This window comes from Mesoplodon mirus (genome assembly GCF_964341445.2).
Source record: "Mesoplodon mirus genome assembly, chromosome: 10".
Lineage (NCBI taxonomy): Eukaryota > Metazoa > Chordata > Mammalia > Artiodactyla > Ziphiidae > Mesoplodon > Mesoplodon mirus.
Genome location: NC_138986.1, coordinates 9,063,369 through 9,084,333, shown reverse-complemented (window position 1 = coordinate 9,084,333; position 20,965 = coordinate 9,063,369). Strand labels below are relative to the sequence as shown.

The following is a 20,965-nucleotide window of genomic DNA, read 5'->3' as shown; positions in this document are numbered from 1 at the left end:
GCAGCAGATTAGATGAAGCAGTGGAAATAATCAGGAAACTTGAAGATGGGTCATTGGAAATTATCAAGTCAGAGGAGGAAAAAAGAGTGAGAGCATGAAGAAAGCTTGAGGGACTTGTGGGATACCATCACATGGACCAATATATGTATTATGGCAGTCTCAGAAGAAAAGAGAGAGAGAGGGGCAGACTGTTTATTCAAAGAAATAGTGGCTGAAAACTTCCCAAATCTGGGGAATGAAATGGACATCCAGGTTCAGGGCTCCTCATGGATCCCCAATAAGATGAACTCAGAAATCCACACTGAGATACGTTATAATCTAATTGTCAAAAGTCCAAAGGCAAAGAGAATTTTGAAATCAGCCAGAAAAAAAGCAACTTGTCTCATGTAAGGAAACCACCATAACACTTTCAGTCCAGGAGGGGGTGTGACTATATATTCAAAGTGCTGAATGAAAAAAAACCTGCCGATTAAGAATGCTATACCTTGCAAAACTGTACTTGACAAGTGATGGAGAGACAAAGGCTTTCCCAGACCCACAAAAGTTGAGGTAGTTCATCACCACTAGACCTACCTTACAAGAAATGCTAAAGGGGGTTCTTTAACTTGACATGGAAGGATGATAAACAACAGTATGAAAGTACAAAACTCACTAATAAAGGTATAGACAAATACAGACTATTTTGTTACTGTAATGGTGATGGATATATCACTTTTAAGTATAATAAAAGTTAAAAGACAACTATTAAAAATAACTATAATTATAAAACTATGCCAGTGGATGCACAATATAAAAAATATATAAATTGTGACATCAGTAACATAAAATGCAGTGGGAGGGGAGAATTAAAGGTAGAGTAACTATCATTTCTTTTATGTAAGCCCCATAGTAACCAAAGAAAATACCTATAGAAGATACGCAAAAGAAAAAGAGAAAGGAATCAAAGCATATGAATACAAAAAAATCAATGAAACACAAAGGAAGACAACAAGAGAGGAAACGAGGGGCCGAAGAACTAAAAGACTGACAGAAAACAGTTAACAAACTGGCAGTAATAAGTCCTTCCCTATCAATAATTACTCTAAATGTAAATAGATTAAGCTCCCTGATAAAAAGACACAAAGTAGTTGAATGGATGAAAACAAACAAGATACAACTATATGCTGCCTATAGGAGGCTCACTTTAGATTTAAGATCGTATCTAGGATGAAAGTGAAGGGATGGCAAAAGATATTCCATGCAAACGATAACCAAAGAGAACAAGGGTGACTATAATTATATCAGACAAAATAGACGTTGAGTCAAGATCTGTCACAAGAGATAAGGAAAAACATAAAGACAAAAGGGTCAATTAACCAGTGAGAAATAACAATTATAAACATATGCGTACAACATTAGAGCACCTAAACATATAAAATACTAAATTATTATGTAAAACAAACATTGACAGAACTGAAAGGAGAAATGGACAGCAATACAGTAATGGTAGGAGACTTCACTACTCCACTCTCAATACTGGATAGAACAACCAGACAGAAAATCCGTAGAGAAACAGTGAGCTTTAACAACACTGTAAACCAAGTGGACCTAACAGACGTGTTTACTTTTTTCATTTTAAATACCATATCAGTTTTATTTGAATAATAATTGTATACATAGTATAGCGTGTCACATACTGTTTGCTATTTTTATGTGAGGAAAGAAACAAAACTGGGTAAAAAGAATTTTTTTTTTTACTTTAATGAACTTAATTTTTTTCTTAATTTTTTTTTAACATAGCAGTGTCTACATGTCAATCCCAAACTCACAATCTTTCCCTCCCCCCACCCACCACCACCCTTCGGTGCTGGTAACCATAAGTTCATTATCTAAGTCTGTGAGTCTGTTTCTATTTTGTAAATAAGTTCATTTGTATCTTTTTTTTTTCAGTCTTGGCTATTGCAAAGGGTGCTGCAATGAACATTGAGGTGCATGTATCCTTTCAAACCATGTTTTTCTCCAGAGAACATGCCCAAGAATGGGATTGCTGGATCATATGGTAGCTCTATTTTTAGTTTTTTAAGGAACCTCCATACTGTTCTCCATAGGGGCTGTACCGATTTACATTCCCACCAACAGTGTAGGGGGGGTTCCCTTTCTCCATACCCTCTCCAGCATTTATTGTTTGTAGATTTTTTGATGATAGCCATTCTGACTGGTGTGAAGTGATACCTCATTGTAGTTCTGATTTGCATTTCTCTAATGATTAGCGATGCTGAGCATCTTTTCATGTGCCTCTTGACCATCTGTATGTTTTCTTTGAAGAAATGTCTATTTAGGTCTTCTGCCCATTTTTTGACTGGGTTGTTTGTTTTTTGGATATTGAGCTGCATGCGCTGTTTGTAAATTTTGGAGACTAATCCCTTGTTGGTAGCATCATTTGTGAATATTTTCTCCCATTCTGTGGGTTGTCTTTTTGTTTCGTTTGTGGTTTCCTTTACTGCGCAAAAGCTTTTGAGTTTATTTTTTATTTTATTTGTTTATTTTTGTTTTTATTCCATCACTCTGGGAGATGAATCGAAAAAGATATTTCTGTGATTATTCTCCTTATGTCAAGGAGGGTTCTGCCTATGTGTTCCTCTAAGAGTTTTATAGTATCTGGCCACCATCACCCTGGTACCAAAGCCGGACAAAGACACTATAAGAAACGAAAATTACAGACCAATATCCCTGATGAACATAGACGCAAAAATCTTCCACAAAATACTAGCAAACTGAATTAAACAGCACATTAAAAGGATCTTACACAACAGTCAAGTGGGATTTATCCCTGGGATGCAAGGATGTTCAACATATAAGTCAATTAATGTGATACACCACATTAACAGAATATAGGATAAGAACCATGTTCTCAGTAGATGCAGAAAAAGAGCATTTGACAAAATCCAACACCATTTCAGGATAAGAAAACTCTAAACGAGGAATAGAAGGAAATTAATTCCACATAATGAAGACCATACATGAAAATTCCACAGCTAATATCATACTCAGTGGTGAAAAACTGAAAACTTTTGCTCTGCAATCAGGAACAAGATGATACCTGCTCTCTTTACTTTTATTTGACAAAATACTAGAAGTCTTAGGGAAGTTAGGCGAGAAAAACAAAGAAAAGGCATTCAAATAGAAGTCATGACATAGTTTTATATGTAGAAAACCCTAAAGACTACACATACACAAAAAACCTGTTAGAATAAATGAATTCAGTAAAACTGCAGGATCCAAAAATCAGTGTACAGAAATCAGTTGCATTTTTATATACTAGCAATGAAGTATCTGAAAAGGAAATGAAGAAAACAATCCATTTACAATTGCATCCAATGGAATCAAATACTTAGGAATAAACTAGATCAAGGAGGTGAAAGACTTGTACACTGAAAACTATCAAACATTGAGGAAAGAAATTAAAGATGACACCAATAAATGGAAAGACATCCCGTGTTCATGGACGGGAAGACTTATTATGGTTAAGGTGTCCATACTGCTCAAATCTATTTACAGATTCAGTGCAATCCTTATCAAAATCCCAATGGCATTTTATACAGAGATAGGGAGAAAATTCTAAAATTCAGATGAAGCCACAAAGGTCCTGGACTAACCAAAACAATGTTGTGAAAAAGAACAAAGCTGAAGGAATCACACTTCCTGATTTCAAAATACATTACAATGCTATACCAAATATAACACTATGGTACTGGCATAAACACGAATGGCATAGAGACCAGTGGAACAGAAATTTAACCCATATGTAGTCAACTGATCTTCAGCAAGGGTGCCAGGAATATACAATGAAGAAAGGGTAGTCTCTTCAATACATGGTTCTAGGAAACTGGATATCCACATGCAAAAGGATAAAATTGGACCCTTATACCATATACAGAAATCAACTAAAAAATGGATTAAAGATTTAAACACAAGATCTGACACTGTAAAACTCCTAGAAGAAGACATAAGGGACACTTCATGACATTGGTCTTGGCAATGATTTCTTGGATATGATCCCAAAAGCATAGGCCGCAAAAGCAAAATTAGCGAAGTAGGGCTATACCAAACTAAGAAGTTTCTGCACAGCGTAGAAAACAATTAACAGAGTGAAAAGGTGACCTGTGGAATGGGAGAAAATATTTGCAAACCATATATGTGGTAAGTAGTATCCAAAATATATAAAGAACTCCTTCCACTCAATAGCAAAAAAAATTAAAAATAATGAAAAATTAATAAAGTATAAAAAAACAAAAGAGAAAAGCCAGAATAAAAAATGGGCAGAGGACTTGAATAGTCGTCTCTCCAAAGAATACTTACATTGACCAACAAGTATATGAAAGATGCTCAACATGACTAATCATCAGGAAATACAAATCGAAACCACTGTCCGATATCACCTTATACCTGTTAGGATGGCTGTTATTTAAAAAAAGAAAAAAATGTGTTGGCAAGGATGTGGAGGAACTGGAACCCTTGTACACTGTAGTGAGAATGTAAAATGTTGCAGATACGGAAGTTCCTCAAAAAATTAAAAATAGAACTACCATATGACCCAGCAATCCCGCTTGTGGCTGTGTATTCAAAAGAATTGAAAACAGGGTCTCAAAGAGGTATTTGCACAGCCATGTTCACTGCAGCATTGTTCACCATAGCCAAGATGTGGAAACAACCTAAATGTCCATCAGTGAATGAAAAGATAAAGAAAATGTCATATATTCTTACAATGAAATATACACATACAATGAAATACTGTCTTAAAAAGGAAGGGTAAATAATATATGAAAAAACCTTGAGGACATTATGCGAAGTGAAATGATCCAGTCACTAAAGTCCAAATACTTCATGATCTCATGTATATGAGGTATCTAAAATAATCAAACGCATAGAAGCAGAGAGTAAAATTGTGGTTGCCCAGGGCTGGAGGGAGGGGAGAACAGGGAATTGCAGTTCAGTTGCTATAAAGTTTCAGTTATGCGAGATTAACAAGTTCTAGAGACCTTTTGCACAGCGTTTTGCCTATGGTGAATGAGATTGTACACTTAAAACTGTATTGTACACTTAAAAATTTATGAGTGTAGATCTCGTATTAAGTATTCTTACCACAGTTTTTTTAAAAAGATATGTATTTTTTTTAATTGGTAGTCTAAATTATTTTAAAGTCCATTTCTTGTCAGTTTAGTGTTATATTTTCTTCATATGCTTATATTAATACCACGGCATGGCAGTGGCCTTGGTTCTGACGCAGAGCCCTTGCAAGAATGGCGATCTTTGTCCGGACGGCTGCACTACAGGATTGAGCTTCCCAGGGTTCCCTTTGGCATTCCTAAACCTCGGATGCCTTGCTGCTCTGACAGCCCTGCCATTGGCACTGAATACATCCTGGTGTCATTTTAGAGGGAGGCGATGTGTGTCACTGAGAGTGACAGACACGCTCCTGACTAAATTCTAGGCAGGCCCCACCGAAGCCTCTTCTCGACTGGGCCTCAACCGTGGCCTGTCCAACTAGATTCGCATCACAAGTGTTTCGTTCTCTCTCTCTCTCTGTCTTGAACAAACACTAGCATAGTTTCTGTCCACGCAAGGCTGTGTAGCTAAAGATGACAACTCCAGCCTCCCGATGTTCTCACCTGGGAAAGCCCGAGGCTGCCAAAAGAATTACAGCACCTGAAAGTAGGGCCCCTGTCTCCCAGTCTCTGGACCTTAACTAGCAGAACCCAGATGGCCTAATGACATTGACAGTCCCCACCTCCCACTTCTGGTAAAATTTCCTCTTCCCTGGCTCTGCTGTAGCCCCCGCCTCCCTCGCCGCGCTCTCCTTCTCCCTTTAAGATGCCCAGTCACGTCTGCACTAGTGGAAGCTGAGTTCAGCTCCTTACTGCAGGAGTCGTTACTGGGTAAACATCTGTCCTTACCTCCTTGACTAGTGTCCGGCTTCACTGCCCTCATCACCGTGTACCCTGACAGCTACCATTGAGTCAGAAGACTGTCACTCTCCTCAGACCAGGAAATCTGAGCCCTTTCCTCTGAGCCCTTTCGTTGAAGAAGTTTATTAGTAGCCACAGGAGGAGATTACTATTTCCGTATAATGAGAAATATATTTAGACGTGTTTCAAAGATATGGAGCATTTTGAAACAGGAGAGGATTTGAGAGCTCATCTAATATACCTTTTTTAGATGACAGAGGAGAACAAATACTCAGGAAGGTAAATGATCAATTCGAAGTTACATAAGTATTTAGGAGTCAAAATAGAGCCAGACCCCTAGCCAGCCAACTCCCAGTTCTGAGTTCTTTGCAAAGGAAAGGATGTTGTCCCCAGAAGATTTAAGACTGTCTTCACCAAACAGGTTAAGCAGACTTCAGCGTCACCTAGCACCTCCTTCCCAATCCAAGGACCACGTGGTGAGTGGCCTGGGTGTTTTCACCCCACTCCAGAGATCTGATATGGAGCTGTGTTCCTGAAACTTTTCTCTCTACCTCATTCCCTGTGTAGTAAATATATTTTAATAGTATATTCACATGGTATATAATTCTAAATGTTCAAAAGGATATATGATGAAAAGTTCCATTTTCCCCACTATCCTCAAGCCACCCACTTCTGTTCCCCAGAGGTAATTGGTGTTTCCAGTTACCTGTGTATCCTTCTGAAGGTATCCTGTTTTTAAATTAGTCCTCTAGTCATTCTATTCCCCCCACACACCCCCAGAAATCATGTGTAGGTGTCTTAAAAGGGTGAATAAACTTTAAAATGGAGCCTGAAAGATTTGGGGGAGAATGTTCTAGCAATGGGAATTATCTAACATTAAATTCAGTACCTGAGGCAGATAGAATATCTCCTTCTCTGAAAATCTTTGAACTTAGCATAGTCTCTCATCTTTATGGGTTAGTTTATAAGCTGTTATTCTGCAGTGAGGAGATGAAATGACTTCAAAATTACATGTTTAGACCAAAGATACAAATTTTTATTATAGATATTTTGGGTGAGATTTCTTTCCCATATTTATCAGAATAAGTCTTAAAGTGTCCGTTTTAGAAATGCATGTTATAGTCAATTGTGAAATTATATTTTATCTTTTTTTTTGAACCAGGAAATACTCTGTTAATCAGCTGAGCAGTTCTGTCCTTTACAACTGTCTGATTTCAGTGACTATTTCCTTAGTTGCAAAATACTCAAATCTGGCCTTGAAGCACATTTACAAGCTAGTGTTCTGAAACCCAACAGGGAGGTCTTTTCAAAACAAAAGTTTTACTTTGGTGGCATCTCAGGACAGAAGGTTCCTTCTAAAGAGCAAAGGGACATCACAGCCTGTCCCGTCACTCCTCCCTCCACAGTAGTGCATTTAGACGTTTGCCACCAACGGAGCTGAAGTTACTGCAGGCGTATCTCAGGGATGTTGTGGGCTTGGTTCCAGACCACTGCAATAAAGTGAGTCACACAAATTTTTAGGTTTCCCAGTGCATATAAAACTTACGTTTACACTATACCGTGGTCTGTTAAGTGTGCAATAGCATTATGTCTAAAAGAACAATGTACATACCCTAATTTTAAAAAACTTTTTTTTTAATTAATTAATTAATTTTTATTTTTGGCTGTGTTGGGTCTTCATTTCTGTGCAAGGGCTTTCTCTAGTTGCGGCAAGCGGGGGCCACTCTTCATTGCGGTGCGTGGGCCTCTCTCACTGTCGTGGCCTCTCGTTGCGGAGCACAAGCTCCAGATGCGCAGGCTCTGTAGTTGTGGCTCACGGGCCCAGTTGCTCCGCGGCAGGTGGGATCTTCCCAGACCAGGGCTCGAACCCGTGTCCCCTGCATTGGCAGGCAGATTCTCAACCACTGGGCCACCAGGGAAGCCCTAAAAAGACTTTATTGCTAAAAAATGCTAACGATCCTCTGCGTGAGTCGTAACCTTTTGGCTGGTGGACGGCCTTGTCTCCGTGTTGGTGGCTGCTGGCTGGTCAGGTGGTGGCTGCTAAGGCTGGGGTGGCCGTGGCAGTTCTTAACGTGACACAGCAGTGACGTCTGCCCCATCATGACTCTTCCTTCATGAACCATGTCTCTGTAGCATGCAGTGCTGTTTGATAGCATTCTACGCACAGTAGAACTTCTGTCAAAGTCAGAGTCAGTTCTCTCAAACCCTGCTTTATCAACTAAGTTTATGTCATATTCTAGATCCTTTGTTGCCATTTAAATAATCAGTTACGTTTGCCATCTTATATGGACATGGTTTGTGATGCCCCAAAATAATTACAATAGTAACCTCAAAGGTCACTGATCACAGATCACTCTAAAAAATATAATAATGAAAAAGTTTGAAATACTGTGAGAATTACCAAAATATGACACAGATACACAAAGTGAGCAAATCCTATTGGGAAACTGGCACTTGCTTGGCACAGGGTAGCCACAGACCTTTAATTTATAAAAAACACAGTATCTGCAAAGTATAATAAAATAAGGCCTACCTGTAGTAGGCATTTGTAATCACTTTGTTATCGTCTCCCCCAGCTTTAAATCACAAAAGAAAATAAATGAGGCAAAGTCAATTCCTTTTGTAGCTAGTTCCAATGCTACTGGTTAAATTCTACTACAAAAAAGGTGAACAGTTGTAGAATACATATTTTTATAGTTGAAATCTCCTAATATGGTCTTTATTCGAGAATTTAGATGCGTACCAGTCTCCAAAGGTAAAATCACTGGTGATATATGTCATCACTGGTTTCAAAACATAAATCTTTTGAATGATTTGCTGTCTTCTTCCTACCTCCTTTGGTCTGTGGCTTGGTTCGTTTTTAACTGCTGGTGATAATTGTGTTACATTTTAAAATAATTACATCTAAAAATAGTTTAGAATGGAGTACATTTAAATGGAGAGATTATATGTGGATACCACAATTTTTTAAACATTGCATTGATACTAAACACTGCCCTGCAATAGTGTCCCCTATCCCTGAGGGACCGCCGTTGAACTGGTGTGGCCTGAGGACTAGCAGGTTTCTACCACCTTCTTTGGTTCTTAGTGTACCCATTACAGAGGGAGCATTGTCCCTGCCCCTCTGTGAAGCCTGCAGTCCAGTAGAGAAAACAGCAGGAAAAATATGAGACAGAAATTTATATCATCCATAACTGAAAGTGTTTTGGAGGCCAATTTTATGGGAGGATTTAAGCACTGGTTTAGTTTAAAGAAGAAAGGAAAGAAGTTGTTGCTTCATTTGTAGGAAAATTTGGGCAAAGGCCAAAGCTTTGGGCAGAAATTTGTTTGCTGATAGTCACTGAGCATCCGCTTGTGACAGGCAGCATGGGAGAACCTGGGGGTGCAGACCTGCCCTCAAGAACCTCATGGTTTAATGGGAAAGACAGACATGCAAAAACAGAGTGTTGTGGGAGCCATGGTTAGAGTGAGGTTAATTCTGTGTAGCGGGTCCCAAAAGCCTCGTCTGAGCACCTGTAACGTATCAGACACCGTACTGGACACTGGAGATAAAGCCACAGTCTTTGCTGGCAGAGGACCTGCTGTGTGTGTGGGTCAGGGGATGGGTGAGGTTATGAATCTCATCTGGGACATGTTGATTCCGAAGGGCCTGGCCTTTGACACATCCAGGGGTAGGCGGCGGGCAGGCAGTTGGACCTGTGAGTCTGGAGCTTAGGGGAATGGCCTGGGCAGGAAGCCAGCCCTGAATGGGGTCCTTGAGGCTGTGGATGTGACTCTGGCCTCCTAGAAAGGGGAGGAGGTCTGGGGCCAAGCCTAAAAGAGGAGACAGAGCCTGGGAAAGAGGAGCCGGCACCATTCCGTCCAGAGCACCAGAATCGGGGTGGAAGCTGCAGAGACGGATGCGTTTGCCAGTGTGTGTATTTATTAGTATTAGACTTTTCTGTCTTGTTCCCTTGAAGTCCTTGGCTCATAGAAGCTTTATCTTACTGGAAATGAATAAGCATGAAAAGAACTTGTAATAGAGGAGATTTTTGAAAATCTGATTTTATGTCATATCAGTGTTCTTCAGTTATCTGACACACTTGTTCCAAAACAGAGTAACTTCCTCCGTCACTGCTTGACAACCCGACTGTTAGGGTTGCCTTTTTCCTTCTCTCTGCTCTTAACAGTGCATTATCTCTCAAGAGAGATGTAGTCGGAGTCGATTAATGATGGGGGATTTGGAGGCTGGTTTTCTTTGTCCTCTTTTGCTTTACTGTGATGTTGAACACTGAAAACTCATTAAGCCACCAGGCCTTTATTCAGGAATTAGATGGTGTCTGTTCTTCTCCAAAATGGAAAAATGTGAGTGTTACTCAAAAGATGCTTCATTTCCTCCTTCCCTTCACAAACCCTGCCATGTGTCATCTGATATGACAGGCCCTGAGGAGGTTGCAGCGATCAGAGCAGACATAGTCCATGTCCTCAAAAGCTTACAGTCTAGCATGGGAGTCAGACCAATCAAATAATCACACGGTAAGATATGAGGATAGTGGTGATGGTGCCAGTGGAGACTGTGGGAGCCATAACAGGAGGGGTCTGGGAACTTGTGTGGGGTTGATACGTTGTAATCCTGGCACTTGAGAAGAATAATTGTTTGCTCTTGCCTGCTAACGAGCTACGTCTAGGAGAACCAGAGTCACAGGTGATGAAATAACCCCTTCACGTACACCGTGGTACAGGGCTGCACTTCAGACGTGCTTGAACGAACGGGTGAGGATGCGGAAAGGGGAGAGGAAAGCCTGCGTCCTGGGATGTTGCCTTACAGTGGGGTTCCCACACGTCTTCTTCTTCTGAAATATGTAAATTGTACATTTCAGTTGAAGTTACAGGAGGTCACGTTCCATATTTATCTTCACTGCAGACTGCTCAGGAAGCATATTCAGCGTCTGCCTCTGCCAGGGCTTCAGTGGCTCTGACCCACCGCTCCAGTGTCTGCCTCTCTCAGCCCGTGTCGCATGAGGTCTTTGTGGACATGCTGGTGGATACTGTTTATTTTCTCTGTTGGCAGCCAAGAATTCAGCTTTTTCTAAAATGATTTTTACTGTGTTCCTATTACGTCTTATCTGTTTTTTCCTTTAAGCAGCGTTCGATGATGATTCATCACTGGCCTTGGGGGAAAACTGTTTTAGCTTCTTTTTTATTTAAGTTTACAATCATTAAAAATGTAGATCGTGTTTAAAGGATTTTTTTTTTTTTTTTTTTGCGGTACACAGGCCTCTCACCGTTGTGGCCTCTCCCGTTGAGGAGCACAGGCTCCAGACGCGCAGGCTCAGTGGCCATGGCTCAAGGGCCTAGCCGCTCTGTGGCATGTGGGATCTTCCCAGACCGGGGCACGAACCCGTGTCCCCTGCATTGGCAGGCGGACTCTCAACCACTGCGCCACCAGGGGAGCCCCAAAGGAATATTTGATGGACAATTGGTTTATCTAAAACAGCTCTAAATTCTGTGAGCATATTACTGCTGAAATGAAATACATCTTCCCTTGCAATTAATCTCTCGTAATCATCAGGATAATTGCCTTTTGATTGTCACTGACTTTAATTCACTCATGTAACCGTAAATACTTATTGAGTGCCCACTGTACCTAAAGCTCTGTTAGGTGCCAGGGGTACAGCTGTGGACGGTCTTGGCCCTCAAGGAGCTCAGTGTCAAAATCTAAAAAGCAAAAAGAAGTATGGACCTGGAAGTCTTAAATAACTTTCCCTTTGTGTAGATCCTGGTATGGTTCTCCCAATAAGTTGTTGGTGGATAGACAGATGTCATTAGACAAAAAAGATACAAAGATTTCAATGCCGGCAGACACAGAAACTGCAGAGCCTAGCACACAGAGCAGGAGATAACAGGTGTACTCCTCAGGGAGGTCCTGCTTCCCAGGCCCCAAGGGTCCCCTCGGGGTCATCCAGTGGGATGACACCCGTCGGGGGGGCTTTTGAGCAGCCACGAGCAGCTCCTCTGCCGCTCTGATGGAGGGCGTCCACCACCGTCCAGTCTCCCTCTGCCTGCTTGTGCTTTAGCCCTGGCCGTGTGTCTGCCTGCAGGCCGGGTGACTGGGGGGGGCCCTAGGAGCGGCCCTCAGCACACAAGGCGTCAGGCCTGTCTCAGCTCCATGACAGCAGTGCTGGCACTTACCTCCCAGGATTGTTTTGACAGTTGATGAGGTAAACTGGTTAGAACAGTGCTTGGCCCAAAGTAAGCACTTAATGAATGTATTAATACCACGAATTCATTATAACCTTATTACTTAAATACATCAACACCATTATTAGTCTCAGTGAAATAGAACCTGAGACAAACATGCTTACATACACTTAAAGTTTTTCTTTAAGAGATTTTTAACAATGAAACTCTGCTGCTGCTTTTTTTTTTTAAGAAAAATAAGAGAATATTATTCTCTTCTTAGCCCTCCTCCTTCAACCAAAAAAACAAAACAAAGAAAAACAACCCACAAAAGGTGAAACAGTGCTTTTGCTGGTGTTTGAAAACATCCACATAACATAAGGAATATATTTATTGTAGCATTAGTCACATTTCACTAATAGAGGACTAAAATTCTTCCAGTAATAGCCAGCTAGGTTTCTGCCACTTCCTGCTTTGTGTATTTCCTCGGTTGCTTACCTGGTCTCTTTCTTTAGTCTTGGTGGACAAGTCAAGGTGGTGAGGTTTGCCAGAAACCACAGACCTTTCTCCCCGTCCATCACGAGTCCTGGTCCTTGGTTGCAGGTGCTGTTTGGCACGGCTGACGGGCAGGTGATCGTCATGGACTGCCATGGCAGGATGCTGGCCCACGTCCTCCTGCACGAGTCAGACGGCATCCTCAGCATGTCTTGGAACTACCCCGCCTTCCTAGTGGAGGACAGCAGTGAGAGTGACACCGACTCCGATGACTACTCCCCGCCCCAAGGTAGCTCGCGGGCTCTGTGGGGACAAGAGTGTGGAAGGAGAATGAACCCATCCGCAGGGGAAGGAACAGGCCCGCCGTGCGCACGGCTCCCTAACCTACTGGGCAGGGTTCTCAATGGAAGTGCAAGGCAGAACTGGCCTAATCTCTGTTCTTGGTTGGACCGTCTTCTCTCTGCCATCCCTTTTTGCAGAATCACTGGTCAGGTTGATGAAGCTCCATTGGCTTAGGTTTTTCTGGATATAAAACAAGACTTATGGCCATTTCCCTGTCCCTGGGGTGTCGTGGGACTTAGCTGCTTAGTGAGAGAGAGCTGAAGATGAAAAATGCTGTGCTGTTCTTATACCCTAATCTGTGGTGTTTCAAATCCCTAACGTTATTAAAGCCCCTAGCTTTAGTTGTGTGGGGAAAGGATTAGCTCTGCCCGTAGTGAAGGCCAGTACACTGGGCTGGTATCCATGCCCCTGTCTTTTTTATTTCAGGCAGAAGGTCTGCGCTTCCTCAGTTCAGGTGAACCTGCCGCGCTCACCCCCCGCCCCCAAGCCTCACAGTGACGTTAGATTAGAGTAGATGACGTCGGAGTTTTTTAACATTTGGACCAGTAATGAAAGATTGTTTCAGACCCTTGGTGGGGATAATTCCAGGTTCCAGCTTCCTTCACCCCTTGCAGTGTGTCTTAGCCCCCAAAGCAGAAGCCTTTGGTGTCGACGCTGGCCATCACCGATGTCAGCCCTCAGCGCTGGCCCACTCAGGGCTCTGGCTCTTCCCCAGTGTCCCATCCCCTGCTCCAAACTCTTTTTTTAAAAGGAGAATATGTTATGAATAGTGGAAGGAAAAGACTCCCGTGGTCACCTGCCGCGGGACTTCCGGGCAGCTGTGCTCACACTGCTGGCTGAGTGCCCTTAATGGGCTAAAGGCACCCGCTGGACAGTTTCTACCCTTCCCTGTGACTGTGGGCATGTTCAGCCTGTGAAGGGCTGGTCCAGGGAGAGTATTTTTAACTTTCTCCCCCATCAGCATCTGCCCTCACTGGTACTTGGAGTCTTCTCCCTCTTGTCCCAGACGTGATAAAGTGTCATGCTTCCCAGAGACGTACACATATACATAGCCATTCATGCAGTTAGGGAGAAGGCAGTGTTCAGACCGGTAATGAAAGATTGTTTCAGACCCTGTGAAAAAAGTGTAGATTGGCGGTAGTGTTTCAGGATTGGTGGGTCTCGGGCGGGAGAGCGTTCTTCACTCCTGGAAATCCATCACCTCGTGGGGCCCCAGCCTTGAGCGAAGTGCTCATCCTTCCTCCACCTCGTGGTGATGAAGCCAGTGTCTTTCAGCATTGGACTCAGCATCCTTTTAAAACAGAACTTTGCTAGATTGAATGCATATTTGCTTATCCATATTTATTAGGGGAAGAAACAAGATCCAGAGACCAAGTTGATAAAGCAAGTCCAGAGTAAGTCTAAGAGCAGAACGCAGTTCCTGGCTACTACTCTAACCTGTCACCCTCTTCAGAAGCAGAGGGCCAGTTTGGAGGATGACTGGGATTTGCCTTTCAGATAGAGCAGGGTGTTTCTTGGTGGCCTAGGGAATTTGAGCACAGAGGTGGGTACCTGCAGCATCTTAAAAGTGAAGCAAAGGAGAGTCATAACTGGGGATCCTCCACAGGCAGGGCTGAGCACGGTGAGCGAGCAGACGTCAGGCTGGCCCGCCCTGGGTGGGAGAAAACAGAGCATCATCCCTCACGGCTCCTTCCTTAATGCACAGTCTCCTCGCACGCACAAAGCAGAGTTCCTTTCTGCTGGCTGTGCACTGGGTGTGAGCCACATCCGACCTTGGGTCTCTTCCGGTAAAAGCAGAGAGCTCATGGTGGCTGCTCACTTCCTATAATGTTCAGTGAAAGTGTGTTCAGTGTTGAAAGGCAGCTTTTCTCTGTACCTTGGACCAGGATTAAGAAAATGTTTTCATCCCTCTTCCCACCATCCTTATACGTTACGTGACATTAAAATAATTTATGTTTGCACATCATCAGAAACATGTAAAGCCGTAATAAACTCTGCACGCATGCTCTCAGCACGGCATGCAGAGCCCAGGGAGCCCTGCTCGGTGCCCTCGGGGCTGCGGTCCCCAGCGCCTCTCATTCCAGGGGGCTTTGTGTAGTTCCTGAGTGCTGTGCAGCGTTGCCTCACTTGGTAATGTCCCAGCCCAGAGTCTGATCTGCACTGTGGGGTAGTTTCGAGGCCCCCCCGCAGGATTGCAGCACGCGGGCCTGGATTCTGGTCACGTGCTCGTTGCCTCGTTTTCACTCGGCGCTTCTGTCCCCGCAGATGGTCCGGCGGCGTATCCCACCCCAGTACAGAACATCAAGCCGCTGCTCACCGTCAGCTTCACCTCAGGAGACATCAGCTTGATGAACAGCTATGACGACTTGTCTCCTACTGTCATCCAGTCGGGGCTGAAAGGTACGGATCAGCCCGAGCGGCCAGCCTTCCGAGCTGGGCGTCACAGCCAGGCCTGTTGACCCCCGGCCTCTGCAGTGGCCTCTTCCGGGCTTAATGGAGTCTGTTCACTCCTCTGCTTAGCTGACAAGTCGATTCCTTTCTAGTCTCACCTGGAGGAGGGATTCCTGACAGTCCCCTTCGTCTTCACCTGCGCTTCTCGCCCCACGGCAGGAGTGACCCTCTCGGGTGTGGGCCGCTTGCCTCCAGCCAGCACTGCGGGTGTTGGGCGGCAGCAGCTGCCGTGCCAGCGGCAGCAGGTGACACACGACAGCCGAGGCCTCGGTGTGAAGGTCAGCGGTCAGGGGCTGATGCCTTCCCGAGGGACGTTAAGGAATTGCTGTGTCGGGAAGATAGGCGTCCGTAAGCATTCGCAGGGCTCTGAGTCGTGTGCCTCTGATGAGTTCTTTGGAAAAAACAGTTCTGTCTCTTCAGGGTTGAATGGTGCAGTTTAGAAATTCCAGGGCTACTTCTGGTCCTCGAGGTTAAGGGACCTGCTGTAATCTGAATGGGAGCCATTGCGGGGCCCGGCGGTGGGGAGGCAAACCGGAACCTTCAGTTCAGCTTGATGCTGTCCTTCGAAACTGGCCATCAGACCAGAGCCCTGGCCATGTTGCTTCTTGTCTGAATTGTTCAGGAATGCCTGGGATACGTAGAATCAAGTCCACATACTTAACTGTTGATTGGCGGGAATGCATCGTACCTGCCTGCACACCCCACAAGCACTTAATTCTGTTTCAGAACTATTGGATATTCTTGGAAACAAGTTAAACTCCCTCGTTTAAGTGTCCCATTTGCTGTTTCAAAACTATAATTGTAAGGAATTATTTAGCCTATAAATTCCAGAGGGACATGTAGACGTCCTCCTTTATTATCACAAATGGACCCGTTAGGAGCTGAGTAATTTTCTTTTTACGATGATGATGAACTTAAATTCCTTGGACTTTTCTGTAAATTCTTTTCTGAATTTTCTGTCTTTCATGGAGCTAAAACAAAAAGGTAGTCATCATAAATTCTCTCATATATTTAGTGATCCAGGCTCTACTTTTGTTCTTCTAAAATTCTGTTTTTAAACCTTTTAACCATGTTTATTAGTTGCATCAGTACCTGCCTCTAGTTCTGCCGTCCTGAACTTCGTTCTCTACCAAGTGTCTGATCGGGACTGAAAATATCATAATTACCACTCAGTTCCTTTGTATTCTTTGTAGGGTGAGTTTTTCAAATTTTTCACCATCTTGGAAACTGCCTATGGAAACTTTATTTTTTATTCCTTGGATGTATTCTTTTGTTCTCTATCAAACTAAATTATATTGGAGCAACCCTTCTAACACATTCCCACAATGGGCATGAGAGGAATGGGAACATGAAGGTGAGGTGACTTGGGGAGGCGACCCAAAGTACCCCTCCCAAATGTGAAAGCTCTTGACTTGAGTTTTATCCTAAAAATACAGGCAAATTTAGCATTCTTGTGATGACCTAACTAGCAATCTCAGTCCAATCTCAAAATGTTTTCAATCATTTATGCCCTCATGACGCGAGATGCTTTTGCACTGTCTTCCCAATTTCAGAAAGTTAGGTGACGTTTCAGTAAATTGGTGTCATCCAGTAGGTGCTGCATGTAGGCAGTTTCTCCTGTCTTGGTTTCAGAATATTTCAGTCTTACGTGTGGTATGGACAGCAGTCGTTTTTTGAAAATTTATTTATTTTTGTCCACCACTTTATGGGATATGTTAGTAAATATTGGGAAGAGGTCGCCAGGTGCTGTCAAAGATGGCTTGCCACAGCTTCTTCCATCTACGGTAACCTGTCCCATCACGGACACGTCGGTCCTTTGACTCGCAAGGTGCAGACGGTCCCTGACTTACTGTGGTTCAACCTGGGGTTTTTCAACTTTATGACGGTGCAAAAGCGATATGCGTTTGGTAGAAACAGTATTTTGAATTTGGAATTTGGATCTTTTCCCAGGCTAGTGATATGCAACCCCATCCTCTCTCATGATGCTGGGCAGCGGCAGCGAGTGCAGCTCCCAGGCAGCCCGCGATCACGAGGGTCAAAAACCGATACACTTAAAACCACTCTGTACCTGGACACGTTGTTTTTCACTTTTGGTACAGTATTCAGTGAATTATGTGAGATATTCAACACTTATTATAAAATAGGCTTTGTGTTAGATGGTTTTGCCCAACTGTAGGCTAATGTAGGCATTCTGAGCACATTTAAGGTGGGTGAGGCTAAGCTATGATGTCCGGAAGGTTAGGTGTATTAAATGCATTTCCAATTTACAATGGGTTTATCCAGACGTAACCCTGTTGTAAGCCAAGGAAGATCTGTAGACCAAAAGGGTCTAGTATTTCCTTTTTACTGTCTTGAAGAAACATCATCAGAGAACTTTGCAAGTGAAGAAAGGTGACTCCTGGTATTCCCCAGCTTGTCACCAACACTGTAATCTGTGTCATGTGCACAAGAACTTACAGTGCTGGGCCCCTCGTGGTCTCCATGGCCAGCCCTCTTTGCCACCCCTGTCAACTCCATTTTCATTGCAGATTCGTGGGGTTGGGGGGATTTTGCCTCGCTGATGTTTGCTGAGGAAGTTCTGCCTTGAAGAAAAATCTGCTGAGTATCCCAACTTCGGGGAATTCTGTTTTTCACACAGTGAACTGTAAATTGGTTCACCTCACTTGGGGTTTTTACCCTTTACTGTGACTTTCCTCTTTCTTGAGGATGTAGCGGGGAGCGGGGGGAAAGGCTATTTCCCCTCTACCCATCTTAGGCTCTCAGACCAGGCCCTGTAAGTTAGACTGACAAAAAACTGATTGACCAGAGAAAAACACACAGAAGTTTAACAACACGTGCACTGTGTTTACCTGTGGAAGCACAGAGATGAGTAGCTCAAAGGGTTTAGATAGCATGTTAACAAAAGAACAGTACATTTTTTTGGAGAAGTGACAAGACAAGGAGAAGACTTGAAGTTTCTAGGACAGCAAATTGTGGGAAGGTAAATATAAGGGGGAGCTAACGGAAGATAAAGGCCAGTTAGTGAAGTCTGTTATGCAGAGTCCCCTGGTGTTGATAGTGGTCTAGAGTTGCCACCAGCGGTTCATTTCTGCCCTTCCGGGTGGGGGACGGGTAGACACCCTCACAGATTTATGTCCTGCTTTCAGGCAAGTAGGGGGAAGGGAGAGAGCTTTTCTTCTATCTGCTTCTTCTCCATTGCCTTCAGCTCTACGTAATTCTCATGCCAATGTGACATATCTTGGGGTGCACACTCTGTTATCTTTCAAGGAAAAATAGTTCAGACATGAATTCAGACTCTGACCAAGCCAGAGCATCTTTGCAGGAAAGCAAGGGTCCCACCCTCGTGCTGACCATTTTCCTCTTTCTGATTTCAGAGGTGGTGGCCCAGTGGTGCACGCAGGGAGACCTCCTGGCAGTCGCTGGCATGGAGCGCCCGACCCAGCTCAGCGACCTTCCCAATGGCCCTCTTCTGAAGGGTGCCATGGTCAAGTTCTACAATGTTCGCGGGGAGCACATCTTTACACTGGACACGCCTGTGCAGGTGAGGATGTGTGCCAGACAGCCGGCTGTGCCTCTGGTGTGTTAGTTTGCACCCAGCCTCCATTAAATGCTCGTGAGCTGATTCTACTCACTGTGGTTACCTTTGACAGATTTTAATCTTTTGTTGACCTGAATTAAATTATGGGGTATAGACCAGAAGAAGTAAGGGAAAAAGAAGTTTTTGCCTGTTAACCAAAATACACCCATTTCCATTCCCAAACGAGTGCACAGTGAGTGAGCAGAGTGAGCTGGTGTTTATCATCATTCTGAAGTAAAAATCAGAAACTTGCAGAGAAGTAAATGCTGAATTTACATTTATTTACTCTGATTTTGTTTGTTATGCCAGTAATGTACTTCTACAGTTAAACTAAATTATTGTTAAACAGAAAGTAAAAAAGCTTAAAGGTGTTTAAGAAAGTGTGCACATGTGGGCCCCTTTCTACTAGTTTTTATTTCCCAGAAAGTATTAGACCGCCTCATTTCTGGCCTGGATCAGTTACGGTGGAGGCAGAATTCCACTACAGTGGAGTGGAGTGGAGTGTAATCTGAGAGTGAGTTGACGGTTGATGGGGGTGATAATAAACTAGGGACTTATGTCCTAACCTTACCCAGCTCATCAGAGAGACAGGTATACCAGATTTGGGGAAATTTGTAATTAGGTGCAGGCATTAATTATTTAAATGTATCTTTTTTTTTGCGGTACGTGGGCCTCTCACTGTTGTGGCCTCTCCCGTTGTGGAGCACAGGCTCCGGACGCGCAGGCTCAGCGGCCATGGCTCACGGGCCCAGCCGCTCCGCGGCATGTGGGATCCTCCCGGACCGGGGCACAAACCCGTGTCCCCTGCATCGGCAGGCGTACTCTCAACCACTGCGCCACCAGGGAAGCCCCAATGTATGTTTTTTTAATTGTAGTAAAATACACATAACATAAAATTTACTGTCTTAACCATTTTTAAGTGTATTACATTATTTTGTAACCAATCTCCAGAATTTTTTCATCTTGCAGAACCGAAACTGTCTATACCTTCTTGTTTCTATGAATTTGACTGTTCTACGTACCTCATATAAGTGGAACCATACAGTGTTTGTCTCTTTGTGTCTGGCTGACTTCCCTTAGCATAATGTCCTCGAGGTTCATCCACATCGTAGCCTGTGTCAGAATTTCATTCCTTTTTAAGGCTGAATAATATGCCATTGTATGTGTACACTACATCTTGTTTATCCATTCATCCATCAGTGGATGTTTGGTTTCCTTCCAGCTTTTGGCTGTTATGAATAATGCTGCTGCGAACAGGGATATACGAATATCTCTTTGAGTTGCTGCTTTCAGTTCTTTTGGATAAATGCCCAGAAGTCGAATTGCTAGGTTATATGGTAATTCTGTGTCTGACGTTTTCAAGAGCTGCCATACTGTTTCACGGCGGCTGCACCTTCTTACGTTCACAGCAGCAGTGCACAAAGATTCCAGCCTCTCCGCGTCCTCGCCAGCACTCGTTATTCTCTGGGTTTCTGATGATGGCCGTCCAAACGGGTATGAGGTGTTATCCCATTGTGGTTTTGATTTGTATATCCCTGAAGATTAGTTACGTTGAGCATCTTTTCCTGTACCTGTTGGCCATCTGTATATCTTCCTTGGGAAAAGGTCCATTCGAGACCCTTGCCCATTTCCTAATTGGATTGCTAGGTTTTTTTGTTGCTGAGTTGTTATAGGATTTAAGTGTATCTTTTGACAGTGTAATATCTTCTGCGGGCAGATAAGCGTATTTGTTTGTTCATTTGTTCAAGCACCCAGCAAACATATTTTGAGGGGCTCCTATGCAGCTGGCCCTGAGCTCAAAGCTCTGGGTGCTAGTCCATAGACCATGATGCGGGAGCCCTTCAAGGTAACAAGCTGAAATCAGGCCCTGGCCAGAGCAGGACAGTGTGGTTTTAAAGTGAGAGTCAACGTTGCCCAGGCCGCCTCTGCAACCCCGAGAGGCAGAAGTGGTACAGGCTGCCTGAAATGAGGAATTGGAGAGATTCGTGTAGCAGAG

The 20,965-nt window shown here is 43.6% G+C and overlaps 1 protein-coding gene across 3 annotated transcripts in view; it reads left to right on the top strand.

Moving 5' to 3' along the window:
* Window positions 1-20,965, top strand: part of TULP4 (TUB like protein 4) — a 246,763-nt gene that overhangs the window by 190,752 nt on the left and 35,046 nt on the right. For all 3 annotated transcript variants that reach the window (XM_082634188.1, XM_082634189.1, XM_082634190.1), the window contains 3 exons: window positions 12,708-12,888; window positions 15,207-15,341; window positions 18,767-18,933. In XM_082634188.1, the coding sequence (XP_082490314.1) occupies window positions 12,708-12,888; window positions 15,207-15,341; window positions 18,767-18,933 (483 nt within the window). The remainder of the gene's footprint in view (window positions 1-12,707; window positions 12,889-15,206; window positions 15,342-18,766; window positions 18,934-20,965) is intronic.